Raw genomic sequence first — 22,565 nt, forward strand, 5'->3', positions numbered from 1 at the left:
AGTGGGAGGCTGAGAGGAAGAGCCAGGTAAGCTTCCGTGCGTCTGCTACAAAGTTTATTGGCTGACTGACTGGCACATCCCTTTTTTTAATAACAAGCTGATCCAAGGGGTTATTTCCCCGGCGAACGTATTTTTTACCTTATTAAATTAAAGGGATGGGAAGACTAGAAGCAACAGAGAGTGGAAGAGTGACTCAGAAATGGTTAGGTCGGCTCAATTTCGGCTACCTTTAAGCCACTATTTATCCGTCAACAGGCATCCCTGGCGTCCTGAGCACTTTATTATTCTCGGGGGTCACAAAGCAAGACAGAAGAGCGCCCTGCCCTCAAGGAAACTGGTAGAAATAAGGGCATTTAATCCTGCTGCAATATAGCAAACGTCAAACCCTCTCTATACATGTTAGCTATTACTGCTGCGAGCAGTCAGTCTCTCCAGTCACTTAAATCCTGAACTTCTTTGTACTCTTAAGCAGTTCATCTTCGGAGTTGCTTAGTGACAGGCCAAAAAACAAAAAAGTTGGCACCTGGTGCTCATCCTTCAGGAGATGATTCTCCTGTCATGTAGCTAAAGTTACCTTCTGTTGACAAACGGAATCTCTTTATTAGAGACTGCTCAGTCTTTCTGATTTACCACGTTTGACCGGCTGCCATAGCTTTCTGTGACTCTTGAGGTCATTGACTTGTTACAATAGAAGTTATAAAATAGGACTTTAGAGAAGGAATTTACACGGAATAGCTAGTATCATTTATATAGCACTTTAATGTTTGTGATGCCCTTTGTGTGGGGTTAATAAGAAGGTAACTACCGGCTGCTAGGTGGCGCAGTGGATAGAGCACAGACCCTGGAGTCAGGAGTCCCTGAGTTCAGATCCATCCTCAGACACTTAATAATTACCTAGCTGTGTGGCCTTGGGCAAGCCACTTAACCCCGTTTACCTTGCAAAAAAATAAGAAGGTAACCGTTCTTATTAACCCCACACACGCACCCATTTTACATATGAGGAATATGAGGCAAATAGAATGATGTTAAGTGATTTGGCCAGAATCATACAGCTAGTAAGAAGTGTCTGAGGTCCAGTTTGAACTCAGCTCTCACTGATTCTTATGTCAGAGCTCAATCCACTATGCTGCCTAGCATTTATTTATTTTATGAATACATGCACATATAAATGCATAGCTATGATGTATTTACACAAAATGGGCAGAGGCAGACTAATGTGGCTAGGCTAGGAGTCATGGAATAAGCCCCACCTTGCTTTGTGTTCTTTGGCAAGCCACTCACCTTTGCAGGGCTCCTAGACAACTCTGTAAGATAGTATGTTGCAGCCTATTTGTTGATTTACAGATATCTCCTTTAATCCTCCCATCAACCATTGGAAGTAGGTACTTTGATTTCCCCCATTTTACAAATGAGGAAACTGAGGCAAACAAGTGATTTGCCCATTTTACTCATAGTCACACAACTCAAAATGCTTGAAGGCTGGATTCGTACTCAAGTCTAACTGATTCTAGGCCCAGGGATCAGCATAGGAATAATGTGAGATAAGTACTTTTTGAGAACCATAAAACATTATTGAAACATGACTACTAGTAGCAGTCTTGCTACAAAGCCTTTGTCTTTATTTCCTTTGAGAAGAGTAGAACAAATTTTAGCTTCTTTGTATTTCATATGTAAAGCAATACTGTTGTTTCCTTTTCTGTGGAACAGTTGGCTATAGTATTGTAGAAAGAGAATGCTTTGTGATGTGTCTTTCAAGTCTATCTATTTAAGTCAAATTAGGGAATATGGAAAAAAGTTGATGATAAGAAGTCAGAAAAAAATAAAAAATTTTAAAAAATTAAAAAAAAAGTCAGGCTTGTTTATGGAGGGATCTTTTGGGTAATGATAAGATCCATGCCAGAAGGGCATTATAAGGAACTTCAAAGAAATGTTCAAATCCTCTTTTTGTTTTCCTGGAATTTCCTTGTTTCACATAGCACTCAAAATAATTGGACTGTTTTAGAATGTTGTTGCCAGGAAATACAATTAACTTTCGATAATGGGCTTTTACCACAGGGTATTGGTGTTCCACTGTAGTGTGGATCACAATTTTTTCCCTGTAATATATTTCAGTTTGTTCAGTTTCTAAGTTAGCCATGTTATAAAATGGGGTTTTTTATTATTACCTCAGTGGATCTGCTACCAAGTCTTTGCTTTCATTTCCAATCCCCCACCAGGATGGGATACATTCCATCCATGCCATTTCATCCTGTGTGGATCTTGTCTTTGTCTTCCTTTAACTCCCCCATGAAGGACCTGTTCAACATACTCTAGGCACCCATTTGATACAAGAACAAGACTTAGGTTATTTGCCCATTTGTTCTCACTGCTACAAGACTGGCTGACCCACTTCTTTCTTCAAGTTCTGAAAATTCTCTAATGTTTTTTCATTCTATTTTTCACATGCAAGTAATCTTTGGTAATACTCAATGACCCCAAAGTCTTAGTACAATTTATAGTGTGACCTAATTATGTCTACTATAGACAAAGTTTATTGATTAGTTGACTTTTTTTTCTTTTGCAAGGCAAATGGGGTTAAATGGCTTGTGCAAGGCCACACAGCTAGGTAATTATTAAGTGTCTGAGACCGGATTTGAACCCAGGTACTCCTGACTCCAAGGCCGATGCTTTATCCACTACGCCACCTAGCCACTCCTCAACCATCGGTTTTTGACAATGTCCCTGAGCTCAGAATGCCTTGAAATTAAAAAATAAGTTTTCCTCAATGGTAAAAATTCAGAAATTCTGTTGCTCATTGTGCTGCACTCTCCTCTTACCTCAATCAGTTGCTGTTTTCTGGGCATTTGATGGCACTGTTTTCCAATTGGAATTTTAATTAAATATTTTCTGTGTGCTATTTTCAGGGGAATTCTAAGAGAAAAAAATAAGTCCTGCCCTATAGGAGCTTATGTTTTTATAAGAAAACCATTGCTCAAAACTGTATAGAAAAGGTCAGTTAAATTCTGGGAGGTTAGTGTTTATTCATATTCCCCTCCCCACATCGTCTCTTCCTAGGATTTTTTTCCTACCTCTATTCAGGTGAATTACCACTATTATATTGCCTGGAGCAGGGCCTTGGCCATGACATACACTGAGTCAATTGAGCTCATTTCCTGCCAAGGATTTGTTGGGCACTTTTGGGAGCAAAACAAATACTAGTTATAATTTGTACTCCTTGGACATTTATTTTTTTTTTCCTATCCTCTGGTTTTATAGGGTATTCAAGAGAGTTTTGAGAAAGAACCATCTTTAGTCAGCATTTTGGCATCACTGTAAATCAGTTTAGCTTTCCTGGCATCTCAGACAGGTTGTGTGTGTGTGTGTGTAGCAGGTGGGTGCTGGGCATTGCAGACATAGCTTGTGCCATGTTAACCGATGTTTCTTCACAGCCTTATAATTAATGATTACAGTAAAACCCACCTCAGTGTCATTACATCATTAGGGTCATAGGTTCATAGATTTAGAACTGGAAAGAAACATTAAAGTCCACCTCATACATCTACTAATTTTTCAAAGAGGAAATTGAGTGTCATAGAGATTGGATGACTTGCCTCAAAGTCACGTGGTAATTTAGAGTCAGGTCTTCTTGATTTAGGTCCAGTGTTCTAACTACTAGTCCATGCTGTACTAATATTGTTATGGAACAAATGATATAATTATATTGCTCTGGAGTTTATAAACTTCAGGTCCAATGTCCTAACCATTAGTCCACAGTATGCTAATAACACTATGGAACAAGTGATGAATTATATTGCTCTGGAGTTTACAAAGTGTACCCTATGTCCTTCACAACTCTCAGGAAGAACTGAATGGAAATTGTTACCCTCCTTACCTATTGAGGAAATCAATCAGATCAAAAAGGTCAATTAACTTATGCATGATTACCCAACTAATAAGTGTAAAATTGTAAATGAAGAAACTTTAAAGCAATGATCTAGTATTGTTATATCTTTTCTCTCTCCCATTGTATTGGAAACTCTTTGATGGTATTACAGTCAGAGGATCTTAGAACAGGAGAGGTACTTTACAGATCATATTCTCTTCATTCTATTTAGCAGTGAAAATAATATAGGTTCTGACCTGGGATCTGCTTCTGTAAGCAGTCGGTGGAGAGAAATGACCCTCGAAAATGTTCAGATCACTTAATGTTTTCTACCAGTTTCAGAGTAATGTTGCCAATCTAATTTTATATACCTGTTTCTGAAAGGATTTGAAGTCACAAGTAATTTACAGCTATGTACGTACACACACACACACACACACACACACACACACACACAGAGCATAAAGAACAAGAAGATGTTTAATTATTAAATATAATTTCTTTGTTGCTCTTTCAGAATGGAGGAATGTCAGAGTCATAGTACACAAAGATTTAAGCAAAAGACTTAACAGCATCTCTCTTCATAATTCATGTGGACATGATAAGAGAGGTGTGAACTGTGAGATAATATGGTTAGGTTTCTTTAGATCTAATTAGAAGCCAGAATTCTCTGGTCAGTGCATTCACAGCTTTTTTGAAACCAAGATGGAGACTTGGGTCAGGAGGGAAGGGATGAGAAGAATTGTATAGGGGCCATCACCAAATACTATAAACCCAGATTTTTGACAGCAAATAGCTTATCAGCTGGTGTATGAATTGTGTTGGAATAAAGTCTCCCATGTAGAGCAATTACATAGTAATGCCTGTAGTCAAAGCCCTCACAACCACAGCACCTTGTCATCTGTATTGATTTATTTTGGGATCAACCATGAGCTCTAGTTTAGGTCACAAGCTTTCCTTGGGTTATTTTTCAGGTGCCCAGTACAAAGCAACCTCATTAGCTTGTCTTTCACAATATTGTCACCTATCTTCAGAAAACTGAACTCAGGGATCTTATCATTTCATAAATATTTAGTCCCTGAGAGACAGCTTGGCATAATGAAATAGAAGCTGGCCTTAGAACCAGAATGACCTGGGTTCAAGGCCTAACATTGGCTTTGTGACTTTGAGCAACTCTTTTAATCTGTGTTCTGGACAACTCTCATTTTTTCTTTTCCTTCTTTGGAGGAGCTTTTTTTCCCCCTCCTCAGCTAACAAGCACTTGTTTCCCTCCCATCACAATAAAGACAAAATAAAATCTCTGTAAAAAGCATACACAAGGCGCGGCAGCTGACCTTCACTCTCCTCTGAGCCGCCGCTTCCCCAGAGCCATGGCGCCATGCAAGTTCTTCATCGGGGGCAACTGGAAGATGAATGGGGACAAGAAGGCTCTGGGGGATCTCGTCGCTTTGCTCAATGGGGCCAAGGTGCCCGCCAACACCGAAGTGGTATATGGAGCTCCTTCTATCTACCTTGACTTCGTGCACCAGAAACTGGATGGAAAATTTTGTGTAGCTGCTCAGAACTGCTACAAGTGCCCAAGGGAGCTTTTACTGGGGAGATCAACCCTGCCATGATTAAGGATTGAAGCGCCAGCTGGGTGATCCTGGGACACTCTGAAAGGAGACACATCTTTGGGGAGTCAGATGAGCTTATTGGGCAGAAGATGGCCCAGGCTCTGTCAGAAGGCCTAGGAGTGATTGCCTGTATTGGTGAGAAGTTGGATGAGAGGGAAGCTGGAATCACTGAGAAGGTTGTCTTTGACCAGACCAAGGCCATTGCAGACAACGTGAAGGACTGGAGCAAAGTCATTCTAGCCTATGAACCGGTCTGGGCTATTGGTACTGGCAAGACAGCTACTCCTCAGCAGGCTCAGGAGGTACACAAGAAGCTTCGGGGCTGGCTTAAGACCCATGTCTCAGAAAGTGTATCACAATGTATCACAATCATTTATGGAGGCTCTGTGACAGGGGCCAACTGTAAGGAGCTTGCCGGCCAGGCTGATGTGGATGGTTTCCTGGTGGGTGGAGCGCCCCTTAAACCTGAATTTCTGGACATCATCCAAGCCAAAAACTAAGCTCTTCACGTGGTCCTCCTGAGTCCCATACATACAGAGCTAGGACTAGGCTAGACTAGTCTGGTTTATCCCTCCTCTTCCCATGTGATTGTGATGTTGGTTCCCCATCCCCTGTGATCTACACCTTTGTCCCTCATGTAGATTGTGTAATGCACTACTTCTCAGATCCTCTAATGGACCAGGCCTTTTTCCATTTACTGTAAATTTGAAGGAAGCACAAAAAAAAAAAAGCATACAGCAAAACAAATTCCCATTTTGGCCATTTAAAAAAAATGCATGTCTAGGCAACTCTCTAAGATTGAGTTGCAGAGCTGTTAATGTGTGTTGGTAGAAACAATTTTTTCATGAGTTCCATGAGTTCACTTTATTAGTGTAATTCCAAATGGAGATCATATAGATTTCTAGCACTATTCACCAGACTTTCAAAGCAACCAAGAGCTCAAATGCAAACATAATGACTAGCTCAGAGGAGGAGAACCAAAAGGTTTGTGGATCCCTCTGGTTTCCTTAGAAGACATTTCTCTGATATAACTGAATTAAATACAGAGTGTTCACCATCAAACAGGTCCATTGGATGCAAAGGAGTACTTTTATTTCTGCTATTCTGACTCTTCAGGAAAAGCATTGTCTTCATTTGGTCCTTTGCCCTTTCCTATACTAATCTGAATATTCATATTTACTAGCAGGAGACAAAAAACATGTGAATGGCACTGTACCAAAGAACCTCAGGGAATAAAAATATTGAAAGACATTTCATTTTGGGGGCAGCTAGGTGGTGCAGTGGATAGATTGCCAGCCCTGGAATCAGGAGGACCTGAGTTCAAATCCAGCCTCAGACACTTAATAATTACTTAGCTGTGTAACCTTGAGCAAGTCACTTTACTACATTGCCTTACAAAAAAAGCAAAGGAGAGAGAGAGAGAGAGAGAGAGAGAGAGAGAGACATTTTATTTTCCAATGAAGATAAGTTATGTAATTTTAAGTATCTGAGATTACCCTGACCTCCATCCCTCAATCAGGGTCCACTGAATATTGTTCTTGAACTCTACCAGTCATTTCTGCAACTTGTGCTGCCTGCCTATTATATCTATACTCTGGCAGTGTACTTCTTGTTCTTATCAAAACATATATTTTATTTATTTATTTTTGAAATTCTGAGTTCCCAATTCTTGCCCTCCTTCCAGTCCCTCCCTTCCCACTGAGAAAGAAAACAATATGCTTTATACACTTGAATTCATATAAAAAATTTTCATATTAACCATGTCATCAAAAAAAACCCAAAAAATAAAATGAGAAAATTATATCAATTTGTACTCAAAAGTTCATTAGCTCCCTCTCTGGAAGTAGTTTAGCATTTTTCCTTGTATTTTTCAGAATTATCTTTGATCATTTCATTGTTCAGAGTAGCTAAGTCTTTCACAATTGATCATAGTTACAATATTACTGTTTCTGCATACAACAATTTCCTGGTTCTGGTCACTTCACTTTACAAAGGTTTATATACACCTTCCTATGTTTTTCTGAAAGTATTACCCCTGCCATTTGTTAGAGCACAATAGAATTCCTTTTTTTATAAAGATTTTATTTATTTTGAGTTTTACTATTTTCCCCCATCTTACTTCCCTCCCCCCACCCCCCACAGAAGGCAATTTGTCAGTCTTTACATTGTTTCCATGGTATACATTGATCTAAATTGAGTGTGATGAGAGAGAAATCATATCCTTAAGGAATAAACACACTAGAGATAGCAAGATCAGACAATAAGATATCAGGGTTTTTTTTCCTAAATTAAAGGTAATATGGGATGGACTAGGTGGCGCAGTGGATAAAGCACCAGCTGTGGAGTCAGGAGTGCCTGGGTTCAAATCCGGTCTCAGACACTTAATAATTACCTAGCTGTGTGGCCTTGGGCAAGCCACTTAACCCCGTTTGCCTTGCAAAAACCTAAAAATAAATGAATGAATGAACAAATAAATAAATAAATAAACTAATTAATTAAAGGTAATAGTCCTTGGTCTTTGTTCAAACTCCACAGTTCTTTCTCTGGATATAGATGGTATTCTCCATTAGACAGTCGCAAATTGTCCCTGATTGTTGCACTGATGGAATGAGTGAGTCCATCAAGGTTGATCCTCACCCCCATGTTGCTGTTAGGGTGTATAGTGTTTTTTGCTTCAGAGCACACTAGAATTTCAACACAATCATCTACTACAGCTTTTTCAGTTATTTCCCAATTAATGGGCATTTCCTCAATTTCTTTGCCACCATAAAGAGCTGCTATGAATATTTTTGTACATGTAGGTAGGTCCTTCTTTTTCTTCGATCTCTTTGAGATTCAGAACTAATAGTGCCATTTCTGAGACAAAGAGCATACACAGTTATATAGCCCTTTGAGCATGGTTCCAAATTTTTCTCCAGATTGATTGGACCATTTTACAACTCCACCAACAGGTGTACCTACTTTCCCACATCCCCTCCAGCATTTGCCATTTCTGATACATGTGAAGTGGTCTCTCATTTTTTCATGTAGCTATAGATATCTTCATATCTGTTGACCAACTATCAGTTTACAGTTCTTACATGATATTCAATCTTCATTCCATCCCTTGGGGATGGATGTGGGAAAAAATCTAGTGAGAAAACTTTAAGTAATCTGAATGATGAGAATCAACTGTCTCCACATTCAGCTTTGATATCATTTCCCGTATCTGGAATGTACTCCTCCTCCCTTCTTTCCCTTCACCTCTATCCCTTGCTTCCTTCAAAGTTCATCCTACAGATGGCCTTAAGCTTCTCTAGTGCAAAGAACTGTTCCATTTTTGTCCTTGTTTCCTCAGCACCTCTAGCACAAATCTGGTACCTAACAAAGTTTTAATAAATTATATTGACATGCTTACATGAAAGAAATAATTTTTCCTATAGATATCCCTTGTTACTGACTTAAAGAGTTTTGACTGTTATTGAAAGGCAATAAAAGGTTGCCCAGGGTAAATTCTTTCTAATTTGGTAGCCAATAGATATTAAAAATAATTACAAAAATAATTAGGAATTTGAGACAAAGGATCCTTATCTTTTCCTCTTACGAAGTATCAGTGCTAATAAAGAAAATTATGATTACTGAGTAAATGAATATATATAATATTATCTGCCATACATATATAACTGATTCAATATTTTATTTTTTCCCATTCACGTGTAAAAAATTTTTAATGCTATCTTTTTTTTATTTTGAGTTCCAAATTCTCTCCCTTCCTCTTCCTCCCCCGTCATTGAGAAGACTAGCAATTGATATAGGTTATACATGTACAGTCTTACAAGGTACATTTACACATTTATACATTTAAGATATATTTAGAACTGGAATGAAATTTAAAGATTATCTATTCAAATTCCCTATCCCAATCCCTGTCACCACACACATTTTATAGATAAAGAACTGAAGTTCAGAAAGATTTAGCATTTTATCCACAGTCACACTGGAAGTCATACACATTAGACTTGAATCTCTAAATCTGACTCCACCATATCAAACATACTTTTTATATAGTATTTGTATATATTTAATTATTTTGACCTTCAAAATAATCCTGTGAAGTAGGTATTATAAGCCCCATTGAGGTACACAGGTGGTAAATTAGTCTAGTGTGTTAGAATTGAAGTTTGGCTCAGACCTGAGTTTGAATCCTACCTCAAATGTATACTTAGTTTTCTAACACTGAACAAGTCACCTAATCTTACTCAGTCTTAGTTTCCCCATCCATTAAATGGAAATAATAATAGCATCTACTTCATAGAGTTGTTTTGAAGATCAAAAAGAAATAACATCTGTGAATCATTCACTTTGCTAACCTTAAAATATTATTTTGACCCTATGTAACTTTTAACTATCTTTATTTTACTAAGTTTAGTGTTTAACACATAGTAGTTATTTAATAGATGTTAGTTGACTTCATATAGTATAAATGTTAACTATTATTATTTTACAGGTGAAGAAACTGGGAATAAGAAAAATTAAATTATTTTTCTAGAGTCACAAAATTATAAGTATTGGAAGTGAAATTCAAACACAGTTTTTTCCTAATTCTGGTCCAAGCTTCTTCCATTATGCTGTGCTCCTGCTTTTTTGTACATAAAAAGGTATTCCAATAAGAGTTATTCTTCTAGGAAAGAAGGATTATAATATTAGAACTAGAAGGAACCTTTGAAGAACACATTACAAATAAGGAAACCAAGGTCTTTCAAGATCCGATATGATATTTACTACATGCTTTGGATTTATTTTTTACTTGTAGGGTAAGATGAATGGGAAAAAACCCCCAAAATACTTGTTCATTGAAAAAAGATTTTGATGCCCCCGTGTGAGTGACAAAGTAAGGACTTGAACCTTACATTTTTCTGGCTCTACAAACAAATTTCTTTCCCATTGTACTGGATATGATATTTCTTTCATAATCTAGGGATGCTAAACTTTAGCCAGTCATCTAGAATTCATGCAGGATTACAAATCTTACTTGAGGTTAAATTCAGTGAGATTTCCTCTTTCCAGCCCATACTCTCCTTCCACACTCCTGACCAGGCTCATGAGCAGTGCTTTAAGTAATCGGATAAAGTGACCCCCAAATCAAGTCTTTTTAGTGTGTTCTTTGCTCTACATTGACTCACAATATAACTCAGAAAAAGTTCTGAGACCCATTCTTGGTAAACATGGAATATTCCCTGCCATCCCCAGGATTCTTGTAAAGAAGCCTGGCCAAATGAAATATTGACAGATGCATAGAGGAAGGTATGAAAGAATCAGACTGTTCTCTCAACAGTTTATAAAATGTTAACTCCTGTTTTGCATTTGCTGCAGAATTGGAAAGGAAGTGTGATTTGATGCTATTTTACCAGATGCCAATCTCATTTTGTTTATTTTTCATTTAACTTTCGCCTGAATGGAAACTAGCACTTTAGACATTTGGCTTGAAAAAAAATTGAATGGATTTGGTGGAAGATGTGAAATCCTCATCCCTTGAAAGTTTTAAATAGATGGCCATTTTTTTCTTGATAAAGTCTGAAAGAGGAGATAAAGCCATATTATCCCTCAAGATCCCTTTCAGCCTAAAGATTCTAGTATAATTATTGAAAAAAGATGAAAGATGGTGAGATTAGTACATTCTTCTGTATAGTGGTTGCTTAATAAGTGTTTGGTAAATTGATTTTAAAGCCTTAAACTGTGGTAAAGTTCATTTTTTTACATTAAGTTTTTGGATATAAAAATGAGAAAGTTTCCATATGGCTACAAAGGCTTGGGAAATAAACACAAACTAGCCGCAGTTGGTAGTGCAGTGGATAGAGCACTGGCCCTGGAGTCAGGAGTACCTAAGTTTAAATCTGGCCTAGCTGTGTGACCCTGGACAAGTCATTTAATCTCATTGCCTTGAAAAAAAAAAACATGATTGCAAACTAGAAATATAAGAGTTGGAGGAGAACAAATAAAAACTTTCAGTGGTACAGTGGAAAGCAGTGCCTTAGGGAACTCTCTAAAATTATTTATGTCAGGCTAGACACTACTTGCAATGGTAAAGAAAGTTCCTTTATTGGGAGATCCCCATACCCAGTTAATCATAATTCTAGCTGTGTGGTTTTGGGCAAGTCATTTGACCTCTATTTACCTCAGTTTCCTCATCAGCAAAATGGAAATACTAATAACACTTGCCTCCCAGGGTGGTTGTGAGGATCAAATGAGATAATAATAATTGCAAATTGCCAAGCTCAATATCAGGTATATAGTAAGTGCTTTTATAGAGATGAGCTATTAGTATCAATGTCATCATCATTATGTCCAAAAAATATTTTAGAAGATTGAATAAAGCAAAAAGTTGGGGGAAAGTAAATATGCAATTTGACACATATTGGACTAACAATATAAAATTGTGCCTAGAAAATCATTTACCTTAAAAAATGCATAAAACATAAAAACATCATGCTATGGTTCAACTTCAGTTAATTCAGCAAAAATCTATTTAGTGTCTGTTTTGTGCCAAGTAATGCTAGGTGTGAGAAATTTCAAGGTGAAATGCTAGGTGTGAGAGATTTCAAGATGAAAAATGAGACTGGGTTTCTTCATCTTCCCCATCCTGAATGTATAGAAACTATTGGTGGATCTTGATCCTACTGCTGATCAGCTTGAGAACTTTGACTTACTCCATTTCCAGTCTAGGACAGTTCACCACTCCTTAGGTGACCTGATAGCCCCCTGCTCCCAGGAATTCATTGTGTTCATGTTGAACTTTTTACAAACATCCAATCTGATGGGAGAAATGCTTTTTCAGAGATACAGGGAATATGAAGTTTAAATATAATTTTGGTTGCAAATGAATGTGGACATAAAGATACCAATTTTAGAAAACTACATTTAGAAAGTAATAGAGCAGTTTCCAAGAAAAGAAAACAATTATGACAAAAATATGTGCTTATTCAGAAATCCATGAATTGGTCCATGGAATACGAGTTGTATAATCATATGAAGAAATATATATGTTTAATTATTATTTACATTTATATAGCAAAGCATTTTGACATACATCATCTCATTTGATGGACAATGCATATGATTTTAAAATGCATACAAGAAATTAAGGTCAAATAAATTTTGAATTTCCAATGAGAATAAAAATTTATAAAGTTAACAAATAGGGATTACCAGTCATATTTGGTAGAAATAACATGCCTATGATTGAGTCTCATTACTGAGATTTAACCAGCTATGTAACCATGATCAAGTTACTTAACTTCTTTGCATTTTAGTTTCTCTTTAAAATTAAAATATGCATAGTATTTGCTGTTATATGTAAGAATTAGTACTATTATCCATAAAATTATCCACATCAGCCTTAATGATTGGGACCAAAATGGCAGTAACTATTTCAACACTGAGGCAGTGGATAGCAGCAGAGTCAATTTGGTAAGGATTGTCCTTATTTATTTAGTATTACTAGTAATTACTAGCTGGTATTAATAGAGTTAGACAGGTAGTGACCAATACTGGTAAACTTAACTATAATGAATAACTCTGATGCCTGTGGGTACTCTAGAAAAGAAAATAAGAGAAAGAATAAGACCCTAGTGAGTAATTAAGGTAAGTGAAGGACTCTTGAGAAGTTTTCGACTTGTGGGTATATCTCTGTATCTTTTACATCTGTCATCTATTATACTAACAGTTGTGGAGGCAACTAGAGAAAAAATTGTGTTTATCTCTGTATCTTAAGATTTTTGTGGTAATGGTTTTATACAATTTCTGCCAGAAAGGTGATAGTGATTCAGTAAGAGCTGAGTCTGTGATAAAAACTTTCAAAGAGAACATTGACTGCATTTTTGATATGGCACTGGGTTGTGTTTTTTTTTTTTTGATGTAGCACTGCTATTCTGAGACTTGATCTCATCACCGTAAGAAGAGCCTATTTACCTCACAGGGAGAGTCCCATCTACTTCACAGGGAGTGTTGGATGCTTTGTAAACTACATAGTGCTATAAATTCAAATTTTAACTAATTATTGTTGATTTTATTATAACATTCTTAGCTTGTTTGAGGTAGTTTAGTTAGAAACAGTCTTAGGGAAATTCAATATCATGGGCTTTAAGTGAATAAAATGGTTGTTTTTGGTAATTGAATTAAAATATTGGGTTATAAACTTCTCTGTAGGTTCATTGAAAACATCATTGAGCCAGCTCCAGTATTCTAGACAATGACAGAAATGATATGTACTTCATCCTTTTCCCACCCCATTTAAATTTTGGCTCTAGATCTCTATATTTTTAAAATGTGTTATGTTGATATCTATTTAAAATGTTCTTTAATTTTTGTTGGTCAGTTAGGTATGAGTTTTAGAGCAACTGCTTTGTCTGTAATACTATTTCAATTCCAGAACAGTTTATTTTTTTAATTATAAAGGTTATAGCAGGGCTTCTTGTTATTTATAGTATAAGTTTTTGGCATCTGTTAGTTTATGAAGACTAGTAAGCCCCTGGTGTATAATTCTGGATATGGCTTAGTTATTTGGTAGATGTCAAAGTTTTTGCAAGTTGATATGATAGAGCTAGCTCACAGTTTCTACAATTTCTTTGAAAAATATGCATTGATCTTTACATCTTGAGATTATTAAGAATGGAACATCTGTGTTTCTGTTAGCATTGGCCTAATTTGTTATCACTATGATAAACTCTGTATAAATTGATCCTCTTAACTCATCCATCTGTTTGAAATTTCTTTGTCAATATGTTGAATTCTTAGAAGTGTCATCCAGGAGAAAATTTTTGGTTCTATTCTTGGATCTTAGCCATTTAATAGACTCTATCCAATGGCAGATCAATATGAGTTATATTTGATAGGTCCTGTAGTATGTATAACTGTTATATTTTACTACTCTTGTGCTGTGAAGTTGTCTGTCTATTCAGGAAGTATTTTTATATATGTTTCAACTTCTTATGCAGTCTAAAACAGCTATACTCTTCCTTTTTGACAAGGGAATACTTATCTTCTTTAAAGCTTCCTTGGGGTAGCAGATTCCATATTTTGTTAATATTATATAAAGATTTGTTTGGATATCTTCTTTCTTATTTAAATTTTTTCCATTTACAATTACATATTTTTTTCCCTTCCCAAGTTTGTATGAAATGTTCCCTTTCATCCTGGTTTATGGAACAATGATATTTCATTACACTTATATGCCATAATTTGTTCAACCAGCCTTCAATTGAATATTTTCTTGGTTTTCAATTTGTTGCAAATACAAAAAGAATGACTATAAACATTTTTGTGTATATGGGCCCTTTTCGTCTTTCTTTGATCTTTTTTTGGGCTACAGATCTAGCAGTGATAATTCTGGGTTCATCACACACACACACACATATATATATATGAAAAATGAAATATACATATCTCATTTTAAAAAACTTTATTTTGATATAGAATATTTCTTTAGGTTACATAGTTTCCCCATTTATCCTTTTCCCTACCTTCCAAAGAATCATCCTATATAACAATATTTTAAAGTATTTTTAAAAATTAAAAAAGAGAAAAATCAGCATAACTATATAGTACATTTTAAAAGTCTGAAAATATGTGTAATGTGTAGCATGTATATGCCTCTCTACCTCTACAAAGGATAAAGTAGGAATGTTTTCTTATATCTATGCTTTTTCCTTATAATTTTGCAACGTTTACTTTTTAAATCGTTCCTTTTCCTTTATTATTGTAGTCATTTTGTATATGGTTTTGACTCTACTTGTGTCACACTGTATTAAAGCATGTAGATATTTCCATGCTTTTTTTAAATTCATCACATATAATTTCTCACTATACAGTAATATTCCCTCACTCACATATCATATTTTGTTAATCCATTTCTCAACTGATGGACATCTAATTTGTTATCACAAAAAGTTCTTTAATAAATATTTTGTTCTTTATAGGGACTTTCTTATCAATGACTTTCTTGTAGTATAAGCCCACTAGTGAAATTTTCTACTTTTTCTATTTAATTGTGTAGATGGAAAGGTATTGGTATGTAAGTAGATTGGTAGATTCATATAAAGAATCTACTCCCAGCAGGAGATAAAATGATAGAGTTGATCTCCATCTCATCATAAATTTCATCCATGAAGATTTAATTTCTCCTGCAAAGTCTCTTTTTCAAAATCAAATTTTCAAATATTAATATTATTGTTACCTTATTCTCATCTTTTTTGATGAGGTTCAAGTAGAAAATGCTAAACAAGGTCCCTATCCGTCATTATTCTTTTCTATTTAATGTTCTTCAGGCTATTACACCTTTGAATAAAATGACTGCTTTTTTTAAATAACTGACTAAGAGTTCAAGGATGTAAGGTAAGCTTCTGTTGACTCCCTAAAAACCTCTTTGGTCAACTCCAGAAGTAGACAGAGAGAAAATAACTGCCTTGTTCTAATCTCATAAGATTTTGATTTTTTCTACTACATATCTATATTCTGAGAGCTTTCCAATCCATTCATTTTAGAAATTATGAGAGTAAAATATGAAAGCATTTATTTAAAATAACATTCTTGAATTTCTGTAGATAAATGTTTTATCTATGAAGCTATGGACAAAGTATATGGTATTATATAATGATGTATACATGGTATTATATAATTATATGGTATTATATCTAAATCTTCTACCCACTAAGCTTTGACTTCAGCATTCCAGTTAGATTCAATATAGACAGCTTCAGCTTTTTCATAATAGCCTTATTTTCAATACATCCTGATATTTGTATCACTTGATTTTATTTAGTATGACCTTCAGATTCAACTCAAAATCTTCAGTCTGTTCTTTCTTGGAACTTAAGAATTTTACATTTATCAAGCAAAAATTTTTTTGATGTTACTGAAGAAAGTATTTCATGGAAACATAATGTGATGTCATCCATGTAAATTAAATGAATATAGGATATTTTAAGACACTAGCCATACTCCATTCTATTCAGGAAGAATTATAATGGATTTGAGATTCAGAAAAAACATAATGGGGCAGTTAGGTGGTGCAGTGAATACAGCACTGACCATGGAGTCAGGAGGACCTGAGTTCAAATTTGTCCTCAGATACTTAATTACCTAGCTGTGTGACCTTCAGTAAGTCACTTAACCCCATTGCTTTGAAAAAATAAAAAAATAAAAAAATAACAGATTTACACTATGACCATTGAGGATCCCAAGGTTTATATCAGTTGTTCCTAACACTGGTTTGGTGATGTGTTTTGAATAGAGAATAGTTTTATATATGCACATTAAATACTCTTGCTTTCTCACTCTGCTTGTGTCTACTCTCTCTCTCTCTCTCTCTCTCTCTCTCTCTCTATATATATATATATATATATATATATATATGTGTGTGTGTATATATATATATATATATGTGTGTGTGTGTGTATATATATATATATATATTTATATATATTTATATATTTATATATATTTATATATTTATATATATATATATTTATATATATATATATATATATATATATTTATATATATATATTTGCAGCTAATGACTAAGCCATGAATGCAGACTCAGGTCAAAGGTTTTTCTATAAACAGTAGTAAATATTATAGTATCTTCATCTTGTTCAGTAATTACCAAATTGATAATGACTTGTTCTTTAGACCCCTTTGACTCATTGGCATATTCTTTTTGCCTCCCAGTCAATATATTGTTTTTTTGAAGACTATATACTATGAATGCTTTGTATAAATATACATAAAAATAATTGTCCTATATTTTTAGGGTTTGCTGGTATTTTCATCTTTTGCTATTAAATATCCTACCTTCTGTTAAGAAACAAGGAATCAAGACTATGTAAGTGAGGAAGAACCACTAAAATGTTTACTAGAAATTCATGCATTATAATGCATAAATATAGTTATGCAATAGTTATGTGTCACATTTAGACCTGTCACTTTGAGGTTTGCTGAGTTTTGTAACTTCTCTTTTTTAGATTAATAGTACATTACCAATGTTTTTACATTGAATCCCACTTGTGATTTTGTTGTGTTGATTAGCTTTTTCATATATAAGAGATCAGAAAATTTCCATATACTCTTTATGAATTTTCTCTCCACTAATTAATCTCTCTAAGAGGGCTCAGTCTCTTTTGCTTGTATGGTTGCTGGCATTTCTGGCAGTTGACTTTCTGGCAGACTTTCCTATTGACTACAGCCTTTTGGCTGACTTTATGTAGTGTTAGGGTAGACTACTGGGGCAAGCTCTTCCTGTACCAGGCTTAGAGTCAGGAAGACTTGAATTCATTTCTGGCCTCAGATATATCCTAGATATATGACCCTGGGCAAGCCACTTAACCCTGTTTGCCTCAGTTTCCTCATCTGTAAAATGAGCTGGAAAAGGAAATTGAAACTACTGTATGACCTAAATGGAGACATAAAGTGTGGAACTGACTGAACAACAACAAAATCATTTATTATAGCTTCACATTGTCCTTTTCGAGCATTATTCAGTTTGGTATTATTTTTAGGCTTTTGCCTGGGGTATGTGGGAACTGGTCTCCATTCAGGTAGTCAAATTGACTAGAGGTTTGCAGACAGAATTTAAGCCTTGATTCTTTAATTCTAGATCAAGTATTCTTTTCTTTTTACTCTACAATGATGCTGTCAGTCATTTTAGTTCTATCCAACTCTTCTTGACCCTATTTGGAATTTTCTTGGCAAAGATACTAAAGTGGTTTGCCATTTCTTTCTCTAGCTCATTTTATAGATGAGAAAACTGAGACTTGACTTGCCAGGGTCACACAGCTAGTAACTTATCTAAGGCCAGTTTAAACTCAGGAAGATCAGTCTTCCTTAACTCCAGGTCCAGCCCTATATCCACTATACAATAGAAAATGCTGTCAAAGATGCCAGAGAGGCAATGTGGGAGAGAAAAAACTCACTAGACTAGAAATCAAGACTCTTAGCTCTACCACCAGCTGATTGTGTGATGCTAAGGAAGAATCCTTTCTAGTTCTCAGCTTCTACACCTCTAAAATGAGAAAGTTGAGCTAGGTGCTCCCTAATGTTCTTTCCATTTGTGGATTTTTTAAATAGATAATGGAATGCTATTTCCCTTTGAACTCCATTTTCCTGATCATTATGTGAGAAAGTCTCACAAGTATTAGAAATCAGTCCAAGTCAAGAGTACCCCATGGGGTTCACGGTTTAAAAAAAATACAATCATTCCATTTACATGAAATGATTTTAACTCTGAGATGGTGACTACAATATGTTTACAAAAGGGAAGAGAACATCATGAGAGTAAGCACTCAAAACCTCGTACTTGAATAGAAAATAGTACTCAAAGTATGTTTTCTTGTATTTTTATATTTTTAAATTTTACTCTAGGTAGCTTTCCTCCCAAGTCTTTTCTGAAGCTTTATTGTTGTGTGAAAACAGCTCTGAATTGAAATCTATCAGGATCCATTCAATAGTCCAGATTACAGCTTCTATATGACCTCTGTATGTGATGGGAGCTGCAATTTGCTTTAGTGATGGGTTTGTGTGTGTGTGTGTGTGTGTGTGTGTGTGTACATATACATACATACATATATATATATATATATATATATATATATATATATATATATATACTCCTACTAAGGTAGTGAGGAGACACAGTGGATGGAATGTTGGATTTCATCACTGCTTCAGCAAATCCTGCCTCGGAACATTTATTAGTTGTGTAACCCTGGGCAACTTACTTAATCTCTCAAATTCATCTGTAAAAAAAAAAGCTATCCTAGCTTTATTAGTTCTTTTGTCTGCCATATCAGATAGTCTCTCATTAAAAAGAAAATAATAAAAATAATTCATTTTACAAGGTTGCTAGCAAGATAAATGAAATGTCATGGAAAGTGACAAACTTTAAAGAGCAATATAAATGCTAGTTGTTATTATTATTAACTTATTATACTATATATCCTTTAATTATTAAAATTCCGAGAATGATGAGTTCAAAAGACCTAATTTTTTTTTTCTTTCTTTGTTTTCTACCAGGCTCTAGGAAACCATGAATTTGATAATGGAGTGGAGGGACTATTGAATCCATTCCTTAAGAAAGTCAAGTTTCCAGTTCTCAGTGCTAATATTAAAGCCAAGGAACCACTTGCATCTGAAATATCTGGATATTACCATCCATACAAAATTCTATCTGTGGGTCAAGAGAAAGTGGGAATCATTGGGTATACCTCCAAGGAGACCCCTGTCCTTTCAAAACCAGGTCGGTTTTTTTCCTTATATTGCAATCATTATTTGTACCTAATTCAACAAAATAAGATTTGGGCATGATTATTATAGATTTTGTATAAAATTCCCAAATTTGTGAACCTGGGCAAAATTAAATTGAGTTGAGATAGTATTTCTTGATGGAATTGATTTTGTGGAGATATATAGATATTTCCTGAAAATTATTGTCATTTGCTCTGCTTATTGAATGTTTTCTATTCTAGTCTCATAAAAGGTAAAAGGAGATCATTCTTGTCCTCATTCTATTAAGGTTTGCCCCAACTTCATTCCAACTGTGATGTACAATGGAAATCTCCGTTTTACAGAGGGTGGACTGCCGGGTTTTTATTTACAACACCGGCTTCTTTATGCTAGTCCGTCCTCTTACTCACCAGTCCAACGCATGATGAGTCTTCGGGGTACCTCCGGCCCCCACTCTTTGATGGGGGAAGAACCAGACAGAGCGCCTGAGGTGGATAATGAGTCTTTATTCTTCTGTGATCACATCCCGCTCCCCCCAACCTCTCAGCAGACACTTTTATCCCCTCTGTCCTCCCTCCCATGAACTCTTACTCAATGAGGGGCCGAGTTCTGTAACATTCCCTTATAAGGTGATTATGTTTCCCCCGCTAAGCGACCGCCAAGCCTCTTCCCCCCGCCCCCAACATCTCCCCCTTTCTGTTTTACAAGGTTATCACTTGGTGTGACCTTAAGTGGTGCTGAGGTTAGCCTTAAGCGGTGTCATTTCTACTGGCCTCTGATAGCCGGGGGCGAGGAACCCTGTCTTAGGTCATCTCCTTCAACCCAGGACCTTGCCCGTCCTAGGCGCCCGACACCCTCAGGGCCTGTCTTAGGTGGCTGGGTTAGGAGAGGTTGCCCGTCTTGGGGTTTACCTCGTCTTACCCCTAGGTGTCACATGTCATGCATGGCGGCTAGCCAGACTTGGGGATCCTCCCCCGTCTCCATGGCCATGAAGGCTTTCTGAGTAAGAAGCATATAGCCCCTCTGTCGCCTAGCTAGGCGGCAGAAACAGACAACAAGTAGGGTGATTCCCAGAATCAGCGTCCTTGTTCACCCTCAAGGGGGTATCCTCCCGCCATCTGGCAATCCCTCCATGGTATGGGATCCTCGATGTCTTCCCCTGTGGCCACACATGAGGGGCCCCACCGAGGAATCGTGAAGTCCCGTTGAGTTTGATTCACCAGGGGTCGCCAACCCAGAAGGCCTCGGAGCTGGGTCCCCTTTTTTGTCCCTGCTGGGCTGACAGTCGTCTGCGGGAAAAGGCCGACGCAGGGGTCAGTCGGGGCAGTGCTATAGTTAAAATCGTTCTGCCCTGTGGAGTTGAAGTTCCAGGACCGATTTTCTTCCCCGATGTCGAAACATAGGGAGTTGTTCAGGTCCCAGCAGAAGGAGTTCTGGACCGGTGCTTCAGCGGGGTCCATATATGCAGAAGGGAGCCCCATCGATGTATTGGTCACTAGCAGGCGAGGGTAGATCGGGGAGTTCCGTGCTACCGGAAGGGGAGAGGGAATAACTCGGAGTATTCCCCATGTCGGATTTCCTTCAGATGGAGCACCTCCAAGGATCCCTACGACGATCAGAAGGCCTGAAAAAGGAAGAAATTCCTCTCACCCCGTAGGGTTGGGCATTAATCAAGGTCTCTTATCTTGTAAACAGGGAGCCATCTTTCTGGCTCTTCTATCTTATCCTCGGGATGAAATGACAGGTGGCCCTGTCTTCTGTTCTTTACCGTTACAGGGCCATGCCAACCTCCCTCTTCATCTCTCCACATGACTTTAGAGCCTGGTAGGGCCTTGGTGGGAGAGGGCAAGAGCGTTGGTTCTTTCTTAGCATGTCCTTTTGGGGAGAAAAATCTCTGGGCGGCTGTAGTGCCGTCATCCCTGACTTGTAGGAAATTCATGGTAAATAGTACCTGAGACAGGTCTGAATGGGTCAGTGACCTGCCAACTCCCCCTTTCTGTTTAAAGAGCGTAGTTTTGAGTGTGCGATTTGCTCTTTCTACCAAAGCTTGGCCAGTGGGATTGTAAGGGATCCCGGTGGAATGGGAAATGGAAAATTCTTTGCAAAAGGAAGCAAAGGCTCTCGAGGTGTAGGCGGGCCCATTATCAGTTTTGATAGCCGAGGGGACGCCTAAGACAGCCATCTGGGCATATAGATGTGAGAGAACGTGTTTAACCGCTTCTCCTGGCTGTAGAGAGGCGAAGGTGAAGGAGGAGAAGGTGTCCACCGAGACATGGATGTACTTACGACCCAGGTGAGTAATGTCCATCTGCCAAAGAGCATTGGGGCCGTCCCCACATGGGTTAGACCCCTCCGCGGGGAGGGCTTGTCTAAAGGGAGCACAAGAAGTGCAGGAGTGCACAATTTGGCGAGCCTCCTTCCGGGGAATGCTGTATAGGCGCCGGAGCGACCTGGATGACAAGTGATACTTACCATGTGCCAGCTGGGCAGGTGTGGACAGGTTTAACAAGAGCAACATGTGTTTCTTTAACAGTCTCTAGCTCAAACTGGCCATACCGGGCCTGAACAGCAGGGTCAGTATAGGCTCCAGTTCCACACAGGAGGTCAATGGCTAAATCCAGGGGAGTATAACCCCGGGATTTTGCCAGCTTAGAGGCCTCTCTGCGGGCCTGAGCCTTAAAAGCTAAATATGAGGAGGCATCCAGGCACGCGGCTGCAATTTCGTCAAAGTCAGCAGGGGTCCAAGGGTGCGTAGCAAAGAGGTTTTGCATCAGTCTTTTTACATAAGGGGAGCTTGGGCCGTATTTAGTCACGGCCTCCTTAAGTTCCTT

The 22,565-nt window shown here is 37.2% G+C and overlaps 1 protein-coding gene and 1 pseudogene across 1 annotated transcript in view; both read left to right on the forward strand.

The window, feature by feature from the left end:
- NT5E (5'-nucleotidase ecto) overlaps positions 1-22,565 on the forward strand; it is an 80,756-nt gene that overhangs the window by 441 nt on the left and 57,750 nt on the right. Inside the window, exon 2 of the mRNA XM_074187098.1 lies at positions 19,525-19,747. Within this exon, the coding sequence (XP_074043199.1) occupies positions 19,525-19,747 (223 nt within the window). The remainder of the gene's footprint in view (positions 1-19,524; positions 19,748-22,565) is intronic.
- Positions 27-6,915, forward strand: LOC141487654 (triosephosphate isomerase pseudogene; annotated as a pseudogene).

Source organism: Macrotis lagotis, chromosome 5 (assembly GCF_037893015.1).
Source record: "Macrotis lagotis isolate mMagLag1 chromosome 5, bilby.v1.9.chrom.fasta, whole genome shotgun sequence".
Taxonomy (NCBI): domain Eukaryota; kingdom Metazoa; phylum Chordata; class Mammalia; order Peramelemorphia; family Peramelidae; genus Macrotis; species Macrotis lagotis.